This window comes from Galeopterus variegatus, unplaced genomic scaffold, assembly GCF_000696425.1.
Source record: "Galeopterus variegatus unplaced genomic scaffold, G_variegatus-3.0.2 Scaffold1028, whole genome shotgun sequence".
NCBI classification, from domain to species: Eukaryota; Metazoa; Chordata; class Mammalia; order Dermoptera; family Cynocephalidae; genus Galeopterus; species Galeopterus variegatus.
Genome location: NW_007727139.1, coordinates 399,662 through 423,605, shown reverse-complemented (window position 1 = coordinate 423,605; position 23,944 = coordinate 399,662). Strand labels below are relative to the sequence as shown.

Below are 23,944 nucleotides of genomic sequence, written 5' to 3'. Positions count from 1 at the left end.
CTAGGGAGAGCAGCCTTGGCCCATGTTGCTTACTCATCCCTACAGAGTCTGGAAACAATTATCTGTCCCCTTGCAGGTTTTTTTTTTTTTCTTCTGGGCAGCTGGCTGGTACAGGGATCGAATCCTGGACCTTGGTGTTTTCAGCACCACGCTCTAACCAAGTGAGCTCACCAGCCAGCCCAGCAGGCTCTTGTATCTGGAGGAGTGTGCACTCAACGGGCTGCCAAGCTGCTGGCCAGCTGGAGCCAGGCCCTGTTCCTTCTAGCAGCTGCCTGGCATCTGCTGTGCCATGATTATCTGACCATCTCCTGCGTGTTGACACGTGGGCTGCTCCTCTCTGCCAGCTAGACAAGGACTGAGTCTATACAGTGCATTTTGACGTAGAGCTGTGTGTAGCTTTTGGGGCTGAGCACTGTTCATGTGTTGTGTTTTCCCTCCCCTAGAGACGACAGCATCATCGGAATCACAGAGCCCCGCCGTGTGGCCGCTATGGCCATGTCCCAGCGAGTGGCCAAGGAGATGAATCTTTCCCAGCGGTGAGGGCTCTACTTCCTGGGAGAGGGATCATGGGGTGGTCCTGTGGTCCTGCCTGGGTTTCAGCTGCCCAGGAGTTGATGAGCAGTGTCATGGGCACCCATGCCAAGGGTGCTGGGTGGGAGTGTCACTGGGAATCCTCATATGAGAGTGCTTCCTACAGGGCCTGCCTGGGTAGGGGGGCCACAGAGCAGGGACAAAGCCAGCCAGGCCTTTAGATGTACATGACACAGTGCATGAGGGGACAATATGGCCCATATGGGAGCGTGAGGACAGAGCAGGTGGCCACACACAGGCAGTCACATAATTAGTGCTTAGCATTGCCAAGTTAATTTAAAAGTCTAGGTTCCCAAATGTAGAATCCTCCTGGCAGTAAGTCTGTAGGACTTGCTTTGGAAAGCAATTTGAACACGGCAAGCATCTCATTTGCTGTAGAATGGCTCGGGAGCAGGTGTTTGCGGTGCAGATACCTGGGCCTCAGCCCACACTCTCGAATGCGGGTTTGAAGAGGTAACACATCCATTGTGGTCTAAAACCCAACAAGCACAAAAGAGGACAGAGCAAGCGTCTCCTGCGTCCATCCACTCATCAGATAGTTACTTACTGAGTGGTGCCTACTGTTCGCAGGCCCAGCCGGGGCTCTTGGAACATGGTGATGAACCAGACAGAGACACCTGCCTCCCTGGGGCTGGCATGAAAATCATGGGGGTTTGTTGTGTTTGTGCATTAGGTGGCCAACGTGCTGGGAAGGACACTAAAGCAGGGATGGGGTAGTAGGGGAGTCCCTTTCCCACCCAGCCCCAGCTTCCCTTCCCAGAGACAGCCACTGCCCACTTCCAATGTGTCCTTCTACACAGTTCTGTGCACAGACAAGCAACTGAGTCTCTTTCTGTGTCTCTTTCATCTGTTTTTGACACAATGTGGCGTGGTACACACTATCCTGTATCTCATCTCTTTTCTTTAATAATATATCTTGAAAATAACAATACATAAAAAACTACCTCATCTTCTCTTTAACTTTTTAACTCTTTTTAACTTTTTATGTAAACTTTTAGCTTTTTTATTGTAAAACTCAAGCATATACAAAAGTAGAAAGAAGAGTATCACAAGTCCCCAGGTACCTGAGATCCAGTTTCAGTAGTTATCACCTCATGACCGGCCCTGTCCCCCCACCCACCCACCATCCCTGATTTTTTAAAATCAAGTCTCAGATGTCTTATTTTATCCCCAATATTTCACTGCATAAGTCTGAAAGATAAGGAGTTTTTACAGCGTAGCTACAGTAGCCCTGTCATAACTAAAAAATACATACATAATAACTTCTGAGTATCCTCCAGCCCATGTTCAGATTTTCCTGGTGTCTCCTGACAAGCTCCTGAGCACTTGGGCTCCAGCCCTGGTCGCACGTGCATTTGGTTGATGGGGCTCCTCAGCTGGTGGTAATTACTCTCTCCTCCTCTCTGAAGACCAGGCATTGGAAGGGGCCAGCAGGTTGGGGATGTGTCTAAGTCTTGTTCTGGTGGCTGGTGGGCCCTGCCCTTGGCTCGCCTGCTCAGTTGGACTAGGCCTCCTCCACTTCCCCCTTGCAATGGCCACATGGCTACAGCCCCAGCAAGCCTCTCCTGAGCTGAAGCCTGTTCCCACAGGGCCGTCTCCTACCAGATCCGGTATGAAGGAAACGTGACCGAAGAGACCAGAATCAAGTTCATGACAGATGGCGTGTTACTCAAGGAAATCCAGAAGGTGAGTTGCTCGTCTTGGCTGACAAAGCAAGGCCAGGGAGCCTGGGAGCGTGGAGTTAGATGTCACGCATGATATGAGCAGCCAGCATGCCAACTATTGGCAGCTCATTACATACGACTGTGCTGCTCTGTGACTTGGGTGAGTTACTTAACCTCTCTGAGCTTCAGTTTCTCCATCTGTTCACTGAGGTCTTCCTCATAGAATTGTTGTGAAATAGAAATTGTACAAAGCATGAGAGTGGCTAAGCACAATGCCTGGTACCTAGTAGGTGTTCATTAAATATGAGCTCATATTTTTATTATGATTTGGTTCACAGAGTTTGTGCATTCCCCGAATGTATACTGAACAACCGTGATGTGCTGGGCACTGCCTGGTATGTTGAAGACCCAGTCATGGACCAAGGCATGATCTCGTATTGGAGACTTCCTGGTCCAATTCATGCTAAGGAATAGGGGAGGGGGCTGCTGATTCTTGCCCATGAACAGTGGTGTGTTTTCACATCCCCAGCCATGGAGGCCTGTGTTACAAGGACATTCAGTATGTAAATCAGGGAACATAGCCGCTGCCTCTCCAGCCACTCACTCAGGAAGCTTCCTAGGGAGTTGGAATGTTCTGGGAACTTGGCCAGACAGTCATACAGGGTGGCATGCATGTCACCAGGGAGTGTGCGGGGCCCAGACTGAGGTTTGCAGTCTGATGAGGGCTGATCTGTTCCTGGCAGGCTGTGTGATGTCCCCCAGACAGGCGGAGTCTTGGGGGAGGATCAAGGTGACTTCAACCTTCTCAGCCCCAAGGCCACCTAGGGGTCTCTGTTTTGGCTCTAGGTGGCCCCTTTCTGTGTGGCGCATGCTGTCCGATTGCCCACAGTACCCTCCGCATATCTCATCATTTCCATTTCCTGCCACACTCCACCCTGTGGGCATCTGTACTTGGTAGCTCAGCTCTGATAAATAGTAGCTGCCCCTTGTCTAGCACTTTCTGTCCCAGGCCCCAGCCCCATGCTATGTCCTTTATAGGTATTAGCTGTCATCCAAACCTCCCCATGACCCAGGAGCTAGGTCCTGTTGTTCCCATTTTCTGATGAGGAAACTGAGGCACAGGGAGGTGAAGTAACTTGCCCCAGGTCATAGAGCTGGGATTCCCCCCGAGACCAAGTGCTCAGGGTCCTTTTGGCTATCAGGGGGCTCTTTGGGAGTTCTGGGATATGAAGTGACTGGTGGCTCCGGCCTGGGGGGGAGGCCAGCCTCACTCTCCCGACCTCCTCCCCAGGACTTCCTGCTGCTGAAGTACAAGGTGGTGATCATTGACGAAGCTCATGAGAGGAGTGTATACACGGACATCCTCATCGGCCTTCTGTCCCGTATCGTGTCTCTCCGGGCAAAGGTAGCATAGGAGGTGGGATGACAGGGAGTCCCCACGGCCAAGCCCCCTACCACACCCACGGCCACACGCACACACACACACACACACACCCCTACCTCTGTCGGGAACTCAAGATCCCTTGGCCCACGCCCATCTGTACCCGAGGCTGCTGCTGTGAGAAGGCCCCATGGGCCTGAGTCCAGGCCTAGCACCAGAGCTGTGAGTCTCAGTGTGACCCCACCCTGCCGTTCTTCCTACCACAGGGGTCCTGGGTGCAGCCTCATTAGCCCATGAGAGGCTCAAGCAAGGAGCTGATGCACTGCCAGGCCTCACTGGAATCAGCTTTAAGGTGCCACCAAGTCTTTAGAATATGCGGAGTGGGCAGGGCTGCCTGGCCAAGCCCTTGTGCCCCCACACCCTGAGATGGGTTCCCCAGCACTGGCCTCTTTTGCCAGTGTGCTGACAACAGGGAGGGCCATGACCTCCCCTCCATCTCCCTGCCCCACCTAGAGATCAGGCAGAAGTGATGCCCAAGGCCTGCTGGGTGGAAGGATGCTGCCCTAGTGTGGGTGTGGGGGAGTGTCCATGGAGTAGTTTGATCCCAGCCCTCCCGGGCACCAGCTTGATGCAGAGAGAGGCCGGTGCCCTGGGCGTGCCATGTACCTGGCCACGTTTAAGGCACTGGAATCGAGTGAACAGGACACTGTCTTGTTCTTTTAAAAGTTTCTGCCCTCATGGGGCTTCCCCTGTAGTGAGGGCGACAGGCAGTAAACAAGCTCCAAAAGTCTGAGCTGGTGACTGACGAGCCAGGAAGCTGAGGGGCGGGGAGTAGCAGGGAGAGAGTGAAGGGTTGGGGAAGACCTCCCCGAAAAGAAGACTCTCAGGTGGAGGGCTGAGGGAGGTGCGGGAGCAGGCAGTGTGGATGGAGGGGCGAGGAGAGTTCCAAGCAGCAGGAGGAGCAGGTGCAAAGGCTCTGAGGCAGGAGTCTGCCTGGGATCTTTTTCTGTTTTTCTAACAAACTTTTTTGACATGTTATTCACATACCATGTAACTGACCCATGAAAGCGTACAGATCACTGGTCTTCGCTACATTCAGAGTTGCGCAGCCATCACCACAACCAATTTTAGAGCATTTTCATCACTCAGCACTCTAGAAAGCATGTACGCATTAGCTGTCACACCCTTCCCCCAAACCCCCTCCCCATCCCTAGATAACCATTAGTCTACTTTCCGTCCCTATGGATTTGTCCATTCTAGGTATTTCATGTAAATGGAGTCATGCATTATATGGCCTTTCGTGCCTGGCTTCTTTCACTCAGCAGCATGTTTTTGAGCTTCATCAATGTTGTAGCCCGTGTCAGTAATTCACTCCTTTTCATGGTTGGACAATATTCCATTTTGTGGGTAGGCCACATTTTCTTTATCCATTCATCAGTTGGTTGTCATTGGGTTATTTCCACCACTCAGCAGCATGTTTTTGAGCTTCATCAATGTTGTAGCCCGTGTCAGTAATTCACTCCTTCTCATGGTTGGACAATATTCCATTTTGTGGGTAGGCCACATTTTCTTTATCCATTCATCAGTTGGTTGTCATTGGGTTATTTCCACTTTTTGGCTGCTTACAAACATTTGTGTACAAGTTGCTGTATACACATGTTGTATTTCTCAGGTATAAACATAGGAGTGGAATTGCTGGGTCATCAGTGTTTAGCCATCTGAGCCATTTGCCAGACTTTTCCACAGTGGTTGTAAAATTCCATTTTACATTCCCATCAGCAGTGAAGGAAGGTTCCAGTTTCTCCACATCCTGGCCAATACTTGTTATTTTCCATTTTTTAAAAATCCAAGCCATCCTTGTAGGTGTGCAGTGGTGTCTTATTGTGGTCTTGGTTTGTCTTTTGGGGAATATCAGGGAGCCTTAAGCAGCCTAGCAGAGTGAGTGAGGTGGGAGAACGAGGTGGGGGCGGACAGGTACACGGAGTAGGTCCACATTGGGAATGTCACTGCGGGGTGTGAGAAGGTCGATCTGTGCTGTTCCTCTAACCTTGGCCTGCAGTCACCAAAGACACTCTGGTGGTTACTAGCAGCAAAAGATGGCATCCAAGGGCTCGAGAGTGGAGCCCACCATGAGGTTTGTCAGGTGCTACAGGGTGGGCTGGAAACCAGGGAGCATCAGGCAGCTCCTCCCTGAACCTCGGGAACACATCCAAGGGCTCGAGAGTGGAGCCCACCATGAGGTTTGTCAGGTGCTACAGGGTGGGCTGGGAACCAGGGAGCATCAGGCAGCTCCTCCCTGAACCTCGGGAACGGGCAGACAGTTTGGGTTGAGGGGAGCCCGATCCCAGCCCTCCTGCCTCACATTCCGCCATCAAGGACTAACTTATGGGGACTGGAGAGACCCCCTTTAACAAACCACTGCCCTGGGAGAGGCAGATCCTGCTGTCAGCCCACAATTTCCATGAGGTCTTTGGCAACCAGAAGGGGCTTAGGGTGGGGGCTGGGGGGAAGCTGGGAGGACAGAAGTCTCTCCCCGCCCATACCCTGGGTCACTAAGCTGATCTCCCACAGAGGCACCTGCCACTGAAGCTGCTTATCATGTCGGCCACACTGCGGGTAGAGGACTTCACCCAGAACCAGCGGCTCTTTGCCAAGCCACCCCCAGTCATCAAGGTAACACTAGGGCCACAGTCCTAGGCCCTCTCTGTGAGCCTTGCTGGAACCAGGATGCCCTGGTGTCAAGGAGCTCCCGAGAGACCTCTCCTGGTCACATGGGGACTGACAATTGTTGGGGGGTGTTAAAGACCTGGACTCTGAAAGATCAAGAGGACAGAAGGAGGGCCCTAGGCAAAGCTCACTCCCCATGCCTTCTTGGCGTCTTGTAGGTGGAATCCAGGCAGTTCCCAGTGACGGTGCATTTTAACAAGCGGACACCAATGGAAGACTACAGTGGCGAGTGCTTCCGGAAGGTCTGCAAGATCCACCGGATGCTGCCTGCAGGTGAACCTGGCGAGGGGAACGGCTGCTTCTCCCTTTCTGAACCCACAGAGTGAAGGCAGTGTGGGTAGAGGGAGGTCCCAGGCTCTTTGTCTTTCCCCAAATGGCTTGGAATAGACTCTTGTCCTTGCTGTGCCTTAGTTTCCTCACTGGTTCCAGAGTGTCCACAGCACCTGCCCTGCCTCATTCTGCCCAAAATATTGTGAGTCTTCAGTGATTAAGTGAAGGGTAGGAGTTGAGCGCTGGAGTTTGCCTTATGTCCATGTGTGATCAGCAGAGGAATCCACAAGGCACAGGCAGGTGCCAGTTGGCACAGGTGCCCACCCACATACACGGAGCAGGTGTATCCCACCTGAGATTCACCCCTCCTGAAGCCCCTCCACAGTCTTACCATGTCCCATAGCACTTGCTTAATTAGTTGCCTAGTGTTATTATTTAAACTGACTTGACCTCTTCTGGAGGAGTAGGTTTATGTAAAAAGAAAACAATGTTAACAGGAATCAGCTTCACTTACCAGGAATAGATAATAACTGCACAAAATAATCCAGTAGCTCAGACAGTTGTAATAACTTCTAGCCGGAGACTTGTATGCTGAAGTGGGCCCCAGGCTGGCTTTCTCCATGTTAAAAATCTAGAGAGCAGTTGAGATGCTCCCTGTGAGCTTAATTCCGTCCTGCTAGGAAGCCAAAATTCGCTGTTCCATGATGCACTGTCTTTGTTCTGCTTAAGGCATCTCAGTGTTCAGGGGCTCACGGGGCTTCACATCCACTGTCTTAGAGACTGAGTGGTGGGTGAGGGATGGCAGGACGCTGCAGTGGGCGCTTGGGCAGTGGGCCTTTTTGCGGCCTTGTGTCTCAAGTCAGGGAGCACCTGGGGTGGCCGGCCACCCCTTTCAGCAGGAACACCTGCCCGTACAACGACATTGCCACTCCCTGCCACAACATCCTAATTTTCCAACCCCTGTGCTATGGCCTCATCTCATCCTTGGCTGCCATCCACCCCATCTTGTGAATTTTGCCAGTGTTCCTGCCTGCCTTGTTCCCAGGTCCCCTACCATACCTGCCCGTGTGGCCTGGTGTCTGCAGACTCAAGGTTGCATGCTTGCCTTTGTGGTGTGGTGTCTGCAGACTCAAGGTTGCATACCTGCCTTTGTGGCCTGGTGTCTGCAGACTCAAGGTCGGTTCCCAGGTCCCCTACCATACCTGCCCGTGTGGCCTGGTGTCTGCAGACTCAAGGTTGCATACCTGCCTTTGTGGCCTGGTGTCTGCAGACTCAAGGTCTCACACCTGTCCGTGTTGCCTGGTGTCTGCAGACTCAAGGTCGCACACCTGTCCGTGTTGCCTGGTGTCTGCAGACTCAAGGTCACCTCCCTTGGGCCAGAGCTCATTCTGCTTCCTTGCTTGCTCTCCCGTTCTCTTGGTTGCTCTTTTTTTTTGTCCCTGCAGACCTCTTCCTTCACAGACAACATACAAGACATCAGATGGGAGTGCCTTCCTCTTACCACCATCAAACCTGCCAGTGAGATGCCCAACCTGTCCTCCTTCCCTCTTAGCAAGGGAGGCATATCTCATCCCTTGCCTTGCTTCCCAGTTCCCTCTGGCCTCTTTAGGGATCTTGTTCTCTCAGTTTCTCTTCTGCGTTCTGGTTCCTCAACCACTTTCCCTCCACCTACTTCTCACAGTCCCATTAAGTGTGCTCAGGTGTGACCTCTAGAGAAACCCTCCATTGATCTCCCAGCTCCCGCCCTGGCCCTGGCCCTGGCCCTGGCGCCCAGCCTCCTCAACAGCTTGTCTGTGTCCCAGCCTCTGCGTCTCAGTCGCCCCTGCAGCTCCTAGTGTGGCTGCTACCCCTTCGTACCCCTGAGGTTGCCCTCCTGAGGTCACCATCATCTCTCTTTACACTTGTATAAATGTCTTGCTTGGTATTTTGGCAGCATTTGACAGTGAAGACCATGCCTACCCCTCTCTGCTGGCTGTCATCCCACCTCTCTGACCTTCTGTCTCCTCATCTGTCACTGCTGCTGCCTTGTTTTCTGCACGTGTCACTGTTCCTTGTGGGTCTGCCCTGGACCCTTCTCTCTTCCTAAAAGATGACCTCGTCTCAGGAAGCCTCAGCCACCCCAGGGCTCGAGCTTCTCATTGCTAGCTTTAGGGGCGGTAGTAATATATATATAATCATATTTTATGTTATTAGTATGCAGGTACTTTAAAAAGTTCATGGAGAAATAGAATTAGAAGATAATACAAAGTTTTCCACGAAGTTTTTGAAGTCCCCTTGTATGTTTAAGTGCACCGTTGAGTGGCATTTAGTACATTCACAATGTCGTGTGAGCACCACTTCTATTTTCAAAACTTTTTCATCACCCCAAACAGGCACTGTCCCCAGTGAACACTACTAACTCCTCATTCCCTGCTCCCTACCCTGGCAGCCACTAATCTACTTTCTGTTTCTGTGGTAGATGCTTCACAGAGATAGAGTCACAATGTGTGGCCTCTTGTGTCTGGCTTCTGTCACTCAGCACTACGTCTTCCAGACTAATCCATGTTGTAGCGTGTGTCAGCACCTCATTCCTTTTTATGGCTGGACCATATTTCATTGCATGGATAGGCCACATTTTGTTGATCCATTCACCCGCTGATGGACCTTGGGTCACCTCCACCCTTTGGCTGCTGTGAATAGAGCTGCTATGGGAGCGTGTGTACAGTTTTTGGGTCTATGGAGTGCCCCTGGCAGCACCGTCAGTCTGGGGGTGGCTGCCTCTTGCTCATCTGTCTGCAGTCCTGATGTTACTTGTTGCTCATCCCTCCAGCCCTGCCCTCAGAGAAGCACTTGGCAGGTGCTTGATGCTGAGGAAGTGTTTGCTGAGTGACTGACAGACAACGAGGGGCCCTGTTCTTTCCGCAGGCGGCATCCTGGTGTTCCTGACGGGGCAGGCAGAGGTACACGCACTGTGCCGCAGGCTCAAGAAGGCCTTTCCAGCCCGCAGGCCCTGGCTTCAAGGTAACCAGGCCGCAGGTTCCCCTGGCGGAGCACTGGGGCCTGGCCTCTCGCACCCCAGCCGGGGCATCAGCCTATGTCCGTGTCTTCGCTGTGCCTTTCCCTGCCCTCCTCAACCCAAATAGTCACCAGCATAGTGGTCTTGCTCTGGACGATGAAGAGCGAAGTGTTGGTGACCTGCACTGGCCACAGCCATCTTCTCCCAACCCACTCACCCTTTCCAGGAACGGAAGATCAGAGAGACTCAGTGGAAGAAATGCGGAAGTTTAAGAAGTCTCGGGCGAGGGCCAAGAAGGCTCGGGCTGCGGTACGTAGAGGGCAGGGGGACAGCCGGGCCCTGGAACTGTGTGTCCAGGACAGTGTCCACGAGCCCTGTGTGGCTGTTTAGATTTAAACTCAAGTGGAATGAAATGAGAGTCCAGTTCCTCAGTCGTAGCAGACCCATATCAGGTGCTCGGGAGCCACTCGGGGCTTCTGGTGGCCACACTGGACAGCACAGGTCTACACCACTCTCCATGGAAGAGAGTTCTGTTGGATGGCACAGCTCTGTGGATTATGATTTGAAACACATTCAAAACGTGCTCCGGAAGGCCAGGTCCTGAGAACCTGAGCAGGGCCTCTGAGGATCCCTGGGAGGGCAGACAGACCTCTTGGTGCTTGCTGAAGAAGTGTGGGGTGAAGGAAGGGAATGAGGGGCAGGTGGGCTGGGCAGGGCTCACCCCCAGGGCTTCTGCCTCATGTCATCATGGATCTGATAACAGTAGTGACTCAATGACCACTAACTGTGCTGCTGCACTTCCAGTGTGCCAGGCAGTGTTCTAAGTCCTTTATGTGTGTTAACTCACAGTCTTTGTGATGGCCCTATGAGAGAAGTTCTGTGATTGGATGAGGAAACTGAGGCAGGAACCCAAGGCCATGTGGCCGGGGGTGGCAGAGCTGAGCTTCCACACAAGTGGATATGTATTCCCCATATGTGACACATGTTCACAGGGCCACCTGCAGCCCACAGTGTTGGTATTTGTTGACCATAGACGCTGCCCCAGATCAACTTGGATAACTACTCGGTGTTGCCAGTGGGCGAAGGCGATGAAGACAGGGAGGCAGAAATGGATGATGAAGAGGAAGCCCCTGGCTCTGATCTTGACCTGGACTTAGGGGACGATGGAGCAGACACAGGTGTGGCCCTGGCAGAAGTTTATTCATTCAGCATGTGTTGTTTGAGCCCCTACCACATGCCAGGCCCTGCTGTAGATATTGGGGAGACAGTCATGAGGACCCGAAAGTCTGCCCTCACAGGTGCGACCAGTGCAGCCTTGCTGCTCACTAGTGTGTGAGCCCAAGAGAGGGTGGGGACTTCTGGCTGCTTTGTCCCCTGTTTCCTGAGCTCCCAGAGCTTCCTGGCACCAAGTGGACCCTCAACTACTTGTTGTATTGGATATAATGGGGGGTGCCATCCCCAGCGCTTACCTTTGCTGGATGGACACAGGCTTTGGGGGTGGCTGGGGAGTGCCCAGCTCTGGGGTATGCTTGCCGAGGCCTGATGTATGTAGACAGGCCCAGCGCCCTGCTCTGTCCAGCCCGGGACCATGGGGCAGCTGAAGGTACCCCCTTCCACAAGCTCAGCCTCCCCAACCCATGATGCTGCCAAGACATATGGGGCGGGATCGATCCCAGGAGCTATGGCCAGGCTATTGGGAGGAGGAGATTCTGCAGCATGGCTGGGGTTCCAGACCTGGGCCAGGGCAGCAGTGATGGGAGGAGACTTTGGGAGCCTCTTCACGGTCCCCCCAGGCTGCCTGGCTGCAGAGCTGGTCTTGGTGCTGAGCCCCTGGCAGCAAGGCTAGCTGAGCAGGGTGGGGGGTACTGGGCAGCCTAAGGCTGGCTCCTGCTCGCAGGCGTTTGTCCCATCTGGGGTTGCCCGCAGACCTCTGCTTTCCCTGCAGGTGAGGAGCTGGATGCCTCCCTCCCACTCCACGTGCTCCCCCTCTACTCCCTGCTGGCCCCGGAGAAGCAGGCACAGGTAATGGTGCTGGGCCTGCACAGACACCTGGCTGGGGCACCCACCTCGCCTCTCTTACAGGCACCCAGATAGCAAGGAGCTGGTCAAGCCCTGGTTGTCCTCTCTATCCTCTGTCCGACCAGCACCCCTAAATCTTTGAGAGAGTATTGGGGTCTCCTTGGAGAATAGAAAACCCTCCCTGTGTGTGTGCCTAGGAGCATGGGACTCAGGCAGAGGATGGCTGGACCTTGCCACCTCCTGGCCCACCAGCCTGGCCGACTCCTCTCTGATTAAGAGAAATCTCCTAGCTGTGCCCCACTCCTCCATCCCACTAATTCCTTCCTGATTCTGGTCTTGCCATCCCTCCCTCCAACCCTAGGTCTTTAAACCTCCCCCAGAGGGGACGCGGCTGTGTGTAGTGGCCACCAACGTGGCTGAGACATCCCTGACCATCCCCGGCATCAAGTACGTGGTGGACTGTGGGAAGGTAAAGAAGCGCTACTACGACCGTGTCACTGGCGTGTCCTCCTTCCGCGTCACCTGGATCTCCCAGGCGTCGGCTGACCAGCGGGCTGGCCGAGCGGGCCGGACGGAGCCAGGCCACTGCTACAGGTGGGTCACCTGGCTCCTCTCCAGTGATGTTGGGGCTGCTCTGCTGTCCCCCTCCCTCTGCAGTGGGTCTCATGTCCTGCTGGACGTTGTGTCTTCAGGGTGGTACACAAGCCCTCTTCTGGCTTGCTTTCAGGTATTCTCATTATTTATTCTGCTTCTGAAGTCAGGCTGATCTTGGCTGCTGTTTTTTTGTTTTGTTAACCACTTGATCAAGACATAAATTATATAGCATAAAATTCATCATTTTAAAGTAAGGTTCTTCAGTTGGTTAAAGTGCAGCCTTGTAACACCAGGGTCGAGGGTTCAGTTCTCCATACCGCCAGCCACTAAAAATATTTTTAAAAAATAAAGTCTACAGTTCTTTGGTTTTTAGTGTATTTACAGAGTTACATAGCCATCATAACAGTCAATGTTAGAACTTCTTGTCACCCCAAAAGAAAGCCCATACCCCTCATCAGTCATTCCCCACGCTCCCTTCCCCAGCCCCAGGCAACCTCAGCTCTGCTTTCTGACTCTGTTTTGGACATTTCATGTGAATGGAGGCATACACTGCATGTCCTTTGGCATGTGGCTTCCATCACTCAGCATAACAAGTTTCCGATATTCACCTGTATTGTAGCTTGTGTCAGCACTCCATTGCTTGTCATGTCTGAGTAACGCTCCACTGTGTGGATGTGCCATTCACCTGTTGATGGACATGTGGGCTATTTCCGTCTTCTTGCTATTGTGAATAGCGCTTCTGTGAACATTCTTATACAAGTATTTGTTTGAATATCTGTTTTCGTTTCTCTTGAGTATATGTTTAGGAGCAGAATTGCTGGGTCATGTGTATGGTAACTGTAGATTTAACTTACTGAGGAACTAACTGACAGACTGTTTCCACAGCAGCTGTATCTTTTTACATTTCCATGAGAGTTTCAGTTTCTCCACATCTTCGTCAACACTTGTTATTGTCAGTATTTTTTTTTCCTTTTTGTCTTTTTTCGTGACCGGTAACGGGATCGCAACCCTCGGTGTCGCGCCTGCACCACGCTCAACCACTGAGCGGTCCGGTCTGTATATGGGATCCGATCCCTCGGCGGGAGCGCCGCCACACTCCCAAGCGCCGCACTCTACCGAGTGCGCCACCGGGGCTGGCCAATTGTCAGTATTTTTTTTTCCTTTTTGTCTTTTTTCGTGACCGGTAACGGGATCGCAACCCTCGGTGTCGCGCCTGCACCACGCTCAACCACTGAGCGGTCCGGTCTGTATATGGGATCCGATCCCTCGGCGGGAGCGCCGCCACACTCCCAAGCGCCGCACTCTACCGAGTGCGCCACCGGGGCTGGCCAATTGTCAGTATTTTTTAATCTAGCCATCCTGGTGAGTGCAATGTGGTATTTCATTGTGGATTTGGTTTACATTTCCCTAATAGCTAATGACGTGAGCATATTCTTTGAGGAACTGTCTATTCAGATCTATTTGCTCATTTTTTAATTCAATTGTTTGTCTTTTTATTGTTGATGTATAAGAGTTTTTCATGTAATCTGGATATTAGATCCTTATTAGGCATATCATTGGCAAGTATTTTCTCCCAATCTGTGTGCTGTTATTTTTAATAGCTTTATTGCTATTCTTTTCAACACTGGGTTTTTTGGGGGGGTTTTTTGCGCCCCCCCCATCCCCCTCAGCTGGCCTGTGCGGAGATACAAATCCTTAACTTTGGTGTTACAAGGCTGTGCTTTAACCACCTGAGCTAACCGGCCTCAACATTATTTTAAGGTAGAAGAATAGAAAATTCAGGAAACATACAAAGAAAACTAATAAGAAGTAACTACGGTTAAAATTTACTGAATGCTATGTGCCAGGCAATGTTTTAAGCATTCTACATGTAATATCTGATTAATCTTCATCAGTTTCCTACAAAGCAGTTGCTATGTTAGCCCCATTTCACAGAACAGGAAAATGAGTCAGGAGGAGTTAAGTACCTTGCCCAGCAGGTGGCTGGGTCAGGATTCAATCCCCGGTGGTGTGGCTGAGTTTTGTTGTTGCTGTCCATGCTTCTCTCTGCTCAGGCTATATTCATCTGCGGTTTTTGGTGACTTTGAGCAGTTTCCTCCTCCTGAGATCACCCGGAGGCCCATTGAAGACTTGATCCTACAGATGAAAGCTCTCAGCATTGAAAAGGTTGGTCGCAGCCCCCAGCCTTTATCACCCTGTGAGTTCCCAGTGGGCTGTCTCCCCTTCCCCACAGCTCAGGAAGCCCAGGAGCTGGCTGCCCGTGGCGGCCACTTACAGAACATAGCATCAGCAGGTGCCCCAGGGGTCTCCTGTCTCCCGTGACCATGGCTTCCCTAGTGCTGCAGAATGCACAGGGGATGGAGGCACTGAGGTCTTGCTTGCTGCTCTAGGCCGTCAGTCCTTGGGCTCACAGAATGTTCTGCTGACTCTTCCTGGCTGTACCCTGGCCTAGCCCCCCTGGTGGAGGCAGAGGAATCCCACCCAGGGTGGCCCACCTCTCCCCTGCTCCAGGCCAGGTGGTCCTGGCAGAGAGTGCCCCACACCGTGCTGCATGCCATGCAGGTTGGCTCGCTCATCCCCTCCCAACCTGCCATGGGGACATCCAAATCCCCACTTAACAGATGAGGAAACCGAGTCAGTGAAGCAAAGGTCTTTGTCCAGGGACACATACTTGATGGTTGACAGAACCAAGGTGGTCTTCTGTTGCTGTTAAAAAATACATCTTTGGGCTGGCCTGTTAGACTTGGTTAGAATGTGGTATTAGAACACCAAGGTCAAGGGTTTGGATCCCCATACCAACCAGATGCCAAAAAAAAAAATTTCCTCACTGATTTTTTTTGGTTGCAAACATATTGTATTCAAAGTTATAAAAATTCAGTGTCGTAACACCAAGGTCAAGGATTCAGATCCCTGTACCAGCCACCAGCCATCAAAATAACAAAAAAAGTTATAAAAATTCAAATAGTTCAGATCAGTATAGAGAGAGTCCATCATATCACCCATGATTTGTGGCCTGTTTCCCATTTGTGTCTTCCAAACATATAATGTCTTACATTGTTATTACTGTGGTTTCCTACATAGGGGGTGGCATTTTGCAATACCGTATTATGTTTAATTCTTTTCATTGAATAAAATAGTGATAGCTATGATGTATTAGGTGCCAAGTATGCACCAGGAACTCTGCATATGAGATCTCAGTTTATCCTCACAACAGCTCTAGGAAGGAGTTACTACTATTATCACCCCCATGTGTGAGGAGAAAATCGAGGCACTGGGTCAGACCTGACCATGGGGCACATGGCTGGAAAGTGTTGGGGTAGGGATTGGAGCTCAGTCTGGCTCAAGAGCTCCATTTGAAATGCCTTTCCATAGTGAGATCAAGTCACATCTCTTTAAAGTCTTCAGTGGCTTCTCAGTCCTCAGCTGATGGACACTTAGGCTGCCTCTACCTTTTGGCTGTTGTGAATAGTGCTGCTGTGTATAAGGATTCATTTGAACTCCTGTTTTCAGTTGGGCCCTCTTTGTGAGGTGCCATCTTCCTGAGCCCAGTCACACTCTCTCCCCTCACCACTTTATTGTCTGGGCACCTTACTCCCCTGATGCTATCTATTTGCAGGGAGACTCATTGACCGTCCACAGTCCTTCCTGCTCTCATATGTTTATGTCAGGCAGAGCCTTGCCTGTTGTGTTATGGACCTGCATCACCAAGATGGCCCCTGGTGGGCAGTCAGTGCTCAAGACATGCTTTTGAGTGAACGGATGGTGCGATTTATGAAGGGGGCTTTGGGATTAGCCTGGCACCTGGACTCTGAGAGGGCCCCATGTCCCAGCTGGCATGGGTGGTGCTCTGAGGACCGGCAGGAAGGAGCTGCTGAGCCTGGGGTAGTGGCAGGACCTGTTTATGAAGGGGGCTTTGGGATTAGCCTGGCACCTGGACTCTGAGAGGGCCCCATGTCCCAGCTGGCATGGGTGGTGCTCTGAGGACCGGCAGGAAGGAGCTGCTGAGCCTGGGGTAGTGGCAGGCCCTGCCACAGCCAGGACTACGTTGTCCCCATCCTCGTGTCTCCGTGTTCATTCTGTCTCTGCTATTTCTCCCTGTGACCCAGGTCATCAACTTCCCCTTTCCAACACCTCCCTCCATGGAGGCCCTCATCGCTGCCGAGGAGCTGTTGATTGCGCTGGGGGCCCTGCAGGCACCCCAGAAAGCAGAAAGGTAGGACAGGGGCTGGGCAGGGAGGGTGGGGGACCCAGTCCACAGCCCTCTCCCCTTTCCCAGGCCTGAGCTGACCAGAGCATCCCCATCCTCCAGGATGCAGCAGCTGCAGAGGTCCCGTCTGAGCTGCCCCATCACCACGCTGGGCAGGACCATGGCTGCGTTCCCTGTGGCACCCCGCTATGCCAAGATGCTGGTGCTGAGCCAGCAATATGGCTGCCTGCCCTACGCCATCACCATCGTGGCCGCCATGACAGTGCGTGAGCTGTTTGAGGAGCTAGACAGGTGCGAGGTGGGGCTGGGTTCTGGGGGCTGTTCTCAGGCCTAATGCTGGTCCTCGGCTGAGAGCTGACCTGGACAACCCTCCTGGGGAGGCATTGGCACATGGGGTGGCCTTACACAGGACCCTCATCCTCTCTGAGCCCTGCAGTGCTCTGGTTTGTTTTGCAGAAATGGGCAGACTGTCCTGCAGCTTGTTGTTTATGCACCATGCATCCAGACTGTCTTTTCAGGTGGTCAGTGCATCTGAACTGATGACACTCACTTTAAACACTGCTTCAGGGCCGGCCCGGTGGCGCTCTGGAGAGTGCGCCGCTTGGGAGCACGGCGGCGCTCCCGCCGAGGGTTCGGATCCCATGTGGAGACCAGTTCCTGCTCACTGGCTGAGCGCAGTGCGGGCGCAACACCGAGGGTTGCGATCTCGTTGCCGGTCCCCGGTACGGGCGCAACACTGAGGGTTGCGATCCCGTTACTGGTCAGTAAAAAAAGACAAAAAAAGGTAAACACTGCTTCAGACTTGAAGGAGGAGATCTGTCATAATCTGGTGCTTCCCCAAGTTGCCATGCTTCAGAATCCCACAAGGACTTATTTCTGTGTCTCTCCCGAGAAACAAATGTGATGTAGATTCCAGTTCAGGTTGGAAGGCCTGAAAACCAGGAGCAGTGAGGGCAGAAGACCGACATCCCAGCTCCAGCAGTCAGGCAAAGACCAAGTTCAACCTTCCTCTGCCTTTTTGTTCTATTCAGGCCCTCCAAGGACTGGATGAGGCCCACCCACACTGGGGAGGGCAGTTAGTTCACCAGTTCAAGTGCTAATCTCTTCCAGTAGCACCCTCACAGACACACCCAGAATTAGTGCTTAACCAGCTATATGGGCATCCCTTAGCCCAGTCAAGTTGACACATAAAATTAACCATCATAAGTAAGGTCTTGAAAACTTAGGTGTCTTAGCCTCTCCCCAGTTCCTCTGATTGTTACCTCCTGGTCCCACTATCTTTAATAAAACTCCTCAAGTGATGCTGAAGTGGAAGCTCTGTAGCATATCGGCTGAGAGCTCAGATGCTGGGCATGACCTCCTGGATTCTAATCTCCCTCTGCCACTTCCTAGCTGTGTAGCCTTGGGCAAGTGACTTCACCTCTCTGAGCCTCATTTTCTCCATCTGGAAAAGAGGGATGATAATAAATGATTGGATTATTGTTAGAATTAAATTAGTTGATACCAGCAAAGCACTTTGAACTGTGCCTGACACATACGAGTTAGCTATTGTTTTCAGGTTTAGGAACCACTGGCATTTGTCCAGTCCATACTTGGTGGCTATTTCAGCAATTTTCAGGGTTTTCTTATTATTATTATTTATAAACAGTAGCCATGTACAATATTATTTGTTTGTTGGGTTATTTCTTTATGTCGGTCACTAGACGTGGAATTGCTGGGTCAGGTGTACACATTCGTAATCTCGATGGCTGCTGGAAGTGTATTTGAGCTAAGTTTTGAACTAGAGTTTAATACCTTTACATTCATCAGTGACCCCACAAGCTTCTAAACCTGTGCTGGGTAATAAATGTGTTCCCAGCCTGAGGGTGGCCAGGGAAACAGCCCAGGTGGCGTGTTTGTGTGTTTGCAGACCAGCTGCCAGTGATGAGGAACTCACCAAGCTGAAGTGCAGGCGGGTCCGGGTGGCCCAGATGAAGAGGACCTGGGCAGGACAGGGAGCTTCTTTGAAACTCGGCGATGTCATGGTGCTGCTGGGTCTGTGACCCGTTCGTGGAGGGTGGCGGGAGAGTCACCTGGGCCTTGGGTGGGCCCTGTGAGTGAGCATGCCTGGGTTGGTCCCACAGGTGCCGTGGGAGCCTGTGAGTATGCTGGCTGCACACCCCAGTTCTGTGAGGCCAATGGGCTGCGGTACAAGGCCATGCTGGAGATCCGGCGCCTCCGAGGCCAGCTGACCACTGCAGGTAGGGCTCCTGCCCACCGCCACATGATCCACAGGGCAGCACCAGGAGGACAACTTGACCCAGGCCCTTTTTAATATTTGAACTTGTTTTGAGCAAAGTTATCCATAGATTCCATGTTTACGAACTTGCCTACTTGCTAAAATTTAGCTATAGCCCAAAACCAACACTTTGGGTGCTTTTGCAGGCATGAGTGGACGTGCATGTGAGCAGAGTGGTAAAAAATTTGTCACCCCAACGCATGCTCACCCATCAGGATGTCTCTTGGTCTTGTCTTTTCCTTGACAACACCCCTTCCATCCTGCTCTCTTCCCTCCCAGGTGTCCCCCAGAACCTCAGACCTCTCTCATACGGAAGGTTGAGGCCTCACCCCAGACTTTACACCTGGGCTCAACACCCAGGGGAACTCAGGAGAAGAGAGACGTTCCCCCCCTAAGGATACATGCTTAGGGGGTGCGTGTGCACTGGGTCTCTTCTGGGCAGGCCGCGTTCTTCTCATTGAGGTTAAGGGGGAATTCACATTCAGTTTGAGCAGTTTTCAGGGTTTTGTGCCAGACTCAATGGCTCTTTTCCATCTGATACTTTCCCCAGCACCAGGTGCATCAGTGTGGCCTTGTCATCTTTCTTTGTGTCACTTTGGCTGTGGCTTTCCTGAGCAGCCTCATCCCCAGGAACATCTGTTGGAAATTGGGTTCAGTTGCCAGACAGCACTGATTACAGCGGTTCAGTGATGTGAGGCATGTATTTTTGCAAGTAGGAAAAGGTGTAGAGTCAGCCACCCTGGGGCTTACATCCTGAGGTCACCTCGTGGACCAAGAGGACATTTGGAGCTTTAATCACCCCCTGCCTTCCAGGCAGGAGAGGAAAGAGCAGGCAAGGCCAGAGGGTGCCGGCTGGCCATCCTGCTCCCTATGAGGAGCATTTCAAGAATTCCAACCACAGCTTCCATCCTCACATCACAAGCCAGAACTGAGCTGGTGGCCACCCTGGAAGTCAGAGAGTGGCCATCTCTTAGGAGTAGGCTGTGCCACCCACACGGGCATTGGGGCTTTGTCCTAAGGAAGAAGGAGGGTTGGACATGGAGGGGCAGCTGCAGTTCTGTCCGCCGAGGGCTTTGCCTCCTGCCAGCAACTTTGGTGGCAAGGTACCCTTGCATGCAGGTGGCTGAGGCCAGAGTGCCAGTGTGGGGACTACCAGAAGATCAGGGCAAAGCCGTCGCTGCCCTCACACTCCCCTCTCTCCCAGTCAACACTGTGTGCCCTGAGGCCGGGCTCTTTGTGGATCCCAAGATGCAGCCGCCCTCCGAGAGCCAGGTGACCTACCTGCGGCAGATGGTGACGGCCGGCCTGGGCGACCACCTGGCCCGCAGGGTGCAGAGTGAGGAGCTGCTGGATGACAAGTGGAGGAATGCCTACAAGGTTGGACACTGGCCCATGCATGCCTGGAGCTCCCCTCCACGCCCTTTTCCTTCTGCCTGTCTGTCTGTCCCTTGCATCCTGCCAGCCTGGCGTGCATGATGCCAGCTCTGGGAATAGACAGGGCACCTGGCCAGGGGCGGTCGGGTGGGACCCTTGGGGGTGTGGATGGGCCTGTACCCCTTGGTCATGAGTTTTTGCAGCCTCTGGGAAAGTTCCCAGCAAGGAGCAAGGGGGGTGTACAGCAGAGTCATGCCCTTCTTTGGGGGGTTAGGTTCTCACCCCTAACTTTTTTAAATAACAACTTAATGAAGGTATGATTCATGTACCATAACCTTAATCCATGTAAAGTATGCATTTCGGTGATTTCTAGTATATTCTGAGCTATACAACTATCACTACAGTTAACTTTAGAACATTTTCATCAACCCCAAAAGAAACCCCACTCCCAAGAATAATAACTCCCTGTTGCCCCCTAATTCCTCTTCTCCATGAATCTACTTTGTTTCTGTGGATTTGCCTACACCAAACAGTTCGTATAAGTAGAATCATACAGTACATGGCCCTTTGTATCTGGCTTCTTTCAAGCATAACATTTTCAAGATTCATCCATGTTGTGGCCTATGTGAGTACCATTTTATGGCTGAGTAATAGTCGTTTGTGTGGACAGACCACATGTGTGAGCTGACAGAACGCCCTCCTGCTGTTCTGGCCTGGAGTGGATAATTGGATTCTTGCAGGTTAAAAGCCCGGACGGTGCCAGGTGCTTGTGTTCCTCCCTGACTCACAACACTCCCTGTCTCTCTGCAGACCCCTCTCCTTGATGACCCCGTCTTCATCCACCCCAGTTCCGTCCTTTTCAAAGAGCTCCCTGAGTTTGTGGTCTACCAGGAAATTGTGGAGACCACCAAGATGTACATGAAAGGTACCAAGGCCTGTGGCCAGCCTTCGCCTGAGCCATGTGGCTCTGATGCGCTGTGTGGCTGGGACCCTTGTAGGGGAGACCACATAAGCCCTTCCTGGGTGGCGACCGCTGGCTTTCTCCCCCACCCCCAGGCGTCTCCACCGTGGAGATTCAGTGGATCCCAGTCCTACTGCCTTCTTACTGCCAGTTCGACAAGCCCCTGGAGGAGCCGGCCCCTGCCTACTGCTCCAAGAGCGGCAGGGTTCTGTGTCACCGGACCAGCGTTTTCTGTGAGTTGGGGCAGCTTCACAGGCAGCCTGGCCCTCCTACAGCCTTGGGCTCTGTGGACACTGTCCAGTACCCTGCCCTCGGACATGTGTGTCTCAGATAGGGTCACCCCAGGCCTCTCAGGGATGGAGCTTGGGGGGGTGGCTGCAGGAGGGTCCCTCGCTCACCAACTCCTGCTTTCCAGATCGCGTTGGCTGGCCACTCCCTGCTGTCCAGGTGGATTTTCCGGAGGGCATTGACTGCTACAAGCACTTTGCCCGGTTTCTGCTGGAAGGGCAGGTAGGTGGCTGGTGGCGCCCTGGACCCCTTTTCTCAGGTGCTGTGGTGGGGGGCAAGCCCAGGGCCTCTCATGCCTTCCTGTGGTCTCTCTTTAGGTCTTTCGCAAGCTGGCCTCATACCAGGGCTGTTTGTTGTCCAACCCCAGCACAATGCTGAAGACATGGGCCAGGTACAGCCTTCCCCAGGAGTGTCAAGGCGGGTGGGTGGTACTAAGGGGAGCTTGTGTGACTTCCCTAGGGCTGCCACAACAAGTGACCACTTGCTAGGGGGCTTAGAACATCAGAGATTTATTCTTTCCCAGTTCTGGAGGCCAGAAGTCTGGCATCAGGGAGTGGGCAGGGCCATGTTCCATCCACAGGCTGCAGTGGAGGATCCTTCCCTGCCTCTGCCAGCTCCTGGTGGGGGCCGGCTTCTGTGGCTTATGGCCACATCCAGTGTCTCTCTGTCTCCTTCTTCATGTGGCGCTCTCCTCTGTGTCTCTCTCTGTGTGTTGTCGCTTATACAGACACCAGTCATTGGATTTATGGTCCAACCTAATCTACAGTACCCTCACCTTAACTATATCTGCAGTGACCTTGCATCTCTTTGCAAATAAGGTCACATTCTGAGATTCTAGATGGTTATGAATTCGGGAGGGGAATCAGCAGGGGTGCATCCTGCCAGCTGAGCACAGACACCCCCGCAATCCCGGCTTACCACCACTCCCCCTGCCCTTGGATCAGCCTCCCCCCTACCCTATCCCTCCCCTTTTGCTTTCTTTCTGCCCATTGCCCAGTCCCAAGGGGACATCTCCCCTTCCTTAAGCTGGCAGAAGAGCCTATAGCTAACATCCTAGATAGCACAGGGGCTGGGGACAGAGGAGGTAGGCCTAAGGGTGCAGACGGGTACCAACACATGCTCCCTCCCAGGGACTTGAGATGGGGTTGTGGGACAGAGCATCCTGGCCAGGCTGCTACAAGCCAAGTCATTCACGCAGCAAACATTGCGGAGCATCACTCTGTGTGGACATGTTCTTGGTACCAGGATATAGACATGATGATCTCCGTCCCTGTGGTGGTGACAATTCCAGCACAGGGAAGTTGTCACCAAATAACACAACTAGCACAAATGGCAAGTGGCAACACAGCTCCAAAGGGACCAAGGAGGACAGGAGACATGAGGCCTCGGGTAGGGTAGGATAGGGTGAGGCTGCAATTCAGTGGGCTTTGGGAGAGCCTGGCTGAGCAGATTCAGAGGAGGCAGGGCTGGAGCCAGGCAGAAACCTGGAGGAAGATTCTAGAGGGGATAAGTCACATGAATACTGCGGCCTTGGTGGGAAGGAATATAAGGAAGTCCAGGGCAGCAGGATTAGAAGCAGCGAAGATGGAAGTGGTAGGAGATGGGTTCTAGATCCTTCTGTCTTGGGATGATCAGGGTGAGGGGACCCTTCATCCTCCTGGGCAGGGCTGGCCTGGTAGTGATGCCACTCCTGCAACTCCTGACCAGGCCTCCAGTGGCAGCCAGCGTGTGCCCTGGCCAGCTGCTCACAGCCTGCGTCCCCACCCCGCAGGCTGCAGCCCAGGACAGAGAGTCTCCTGAGAGCCCTTGTTGCAGAGAGGGCAGACTGCCACGATGCCTTGCTAGCTGCCTGGAAGAAAAACCCCAAATGTGAGTGACCAGGGCTGAGGATGGGGGAGAGTGAAGGGATGGGGCCTGCCAAGGCAGATGTCTTGTGCTTCGTGCAAGGTCCATCCTGCCTTGGTAGGAGGATCTGGCCCTACAGCAGCCAGCAGGCGTGTCCCCAGGCAGAGCCACCCTGATGCCATCCCCTCTTCCACCCCTTTAGACCTGCTGGCCGAATACTGTGAGTGGCTCCCGCAGGCCATGCATGCCGACGTTGAGAAGGCCTGGCCCCCCACCTCTTGCTGACCCGATGCCTGGCTGCAGGGCTGAAGACTGGTTTGGACTGAGGGAGCTACCAGCGTCCACTTTCCAGTGTGGTCACCCTGGCCCCCTGGCCTGCTCCCAGGAGGCATCTCAAACCCCTGCAAACCGTCATTCACCTCAACCCAAATCTGGACAAAGCTTGCTACTGTCTGGGCTGTGCATCTCAGGGGTGACGTTTTGTTATTTAAAGGTGCTCTTTGGACTACATTAGTCCCTTGTGGAGCAGCAGGGCTGGGGTGTCTGCAGGCCCTTCCCGAAGGCTGAGGAGGTGCCTGGAGGGAGTATCCTTCCCACATTTCTTTCTCCCTACAACGAGGGAGGCCCCTGGCCCTGGCAATGGCCTTGGCCTTGAAGCTCCGCTCCAACCTTGGGGGTTGGCCTGGGGCTCCCGTGGAAGGTTGGCCCCAGTCCCTTTCCTGTGTTGATCATAGGAATGGGCATCTTGTC

General features: G+C 52.9%; 1 protein-coding gene across 2 annotated transcripts in view; it reads left to right on the top strand.

Moving 5' to 3' along the window:
- DHX37 (DEAH (Asp-Glu-Ala-His) box polypeptide 37) overlaps positions 1-23,607 on the top strand; it is a 34,313-nt gene extending 10,706 nt beyond the window's left edge. Inside the window, exons 6-27 of one of the 2 annotated variants that reach the window (XM_008574290.1) lie at positions 444-536; positions 2,181-2,277; positions 3,547-3,660; positions 6,208-6,309; positions 6,522-6,636; positions 9,538-9,620; positions 9,839-9,937; positions 10,662-10,806; positions 11,574-11,650; positions 12,009-12,241; positions 14,296-14,407; positions 16,348-16,454; positions 16,551-16,739; positions 18,358-18,482; positions 18,572-18,688; positions 19,931-20,103; positions 20,911-21,025; positions 21,157-21,294; positions 21,477-21,571; positions 21,667-21,740; positions 23,121-23,218; positions 23,397-23,607. In XM_008574290.1, the coding sequence (XP_008572512.1) occupies positions 444-536; positions 2,181-2,277; positions 3,547-3,660; positions 6,208-6,309; positions 6,522-6,636; positions 9,538-9,620; positions 9,839-9,937; positions 10,662-10,806; positions 11,574-11,650; positions 12,009-12,241; positions 14,296-14,407; positions 16,348-16,454; positions 16,551-16,739; positions 18,358-18,482; positions 18,572-18,688; positions 19,931-20,103; positions 20,911-21,025; positions 21,157-21,294; positions 21,477-21,571; positions 21,667-21,740; positions 23,121-23,218; positions 23,397-23,479 (2,584 nt within the window). In that variant the 3' untranslated portion in view covers positions 23,480-23,607. Of the gene's footprint in view, positions 1-443; positions 537-2,180; positions 2,278-3,546; positions 3,661-6,207; positions 6,310-6,521; positions 6,637-9,537; positions 9,634-9,838; positions 9,938-10,661; positions 10,807-11,573; positions 11,651-12,008; positions 12,242-14,295; positions 14,408-16,347; positions 16,455-16,550; positions 16,740-18,357; positions 18,483-18,571; positions 18,689-19,930; positions 20,104-20,910; positions 21,026-21,156; positions 21,295-21,476; positions 21,572-21,666; positions 21,741-23,120; positions 23,219-23,396 lie in introns of both variants that reach the window. The other variant, XM_008574289.1, reaches the window with a different exon arrangement.
- The last annotated feature ends 337 nt before the right edge of the window (positions 23,608-23,944 follow it).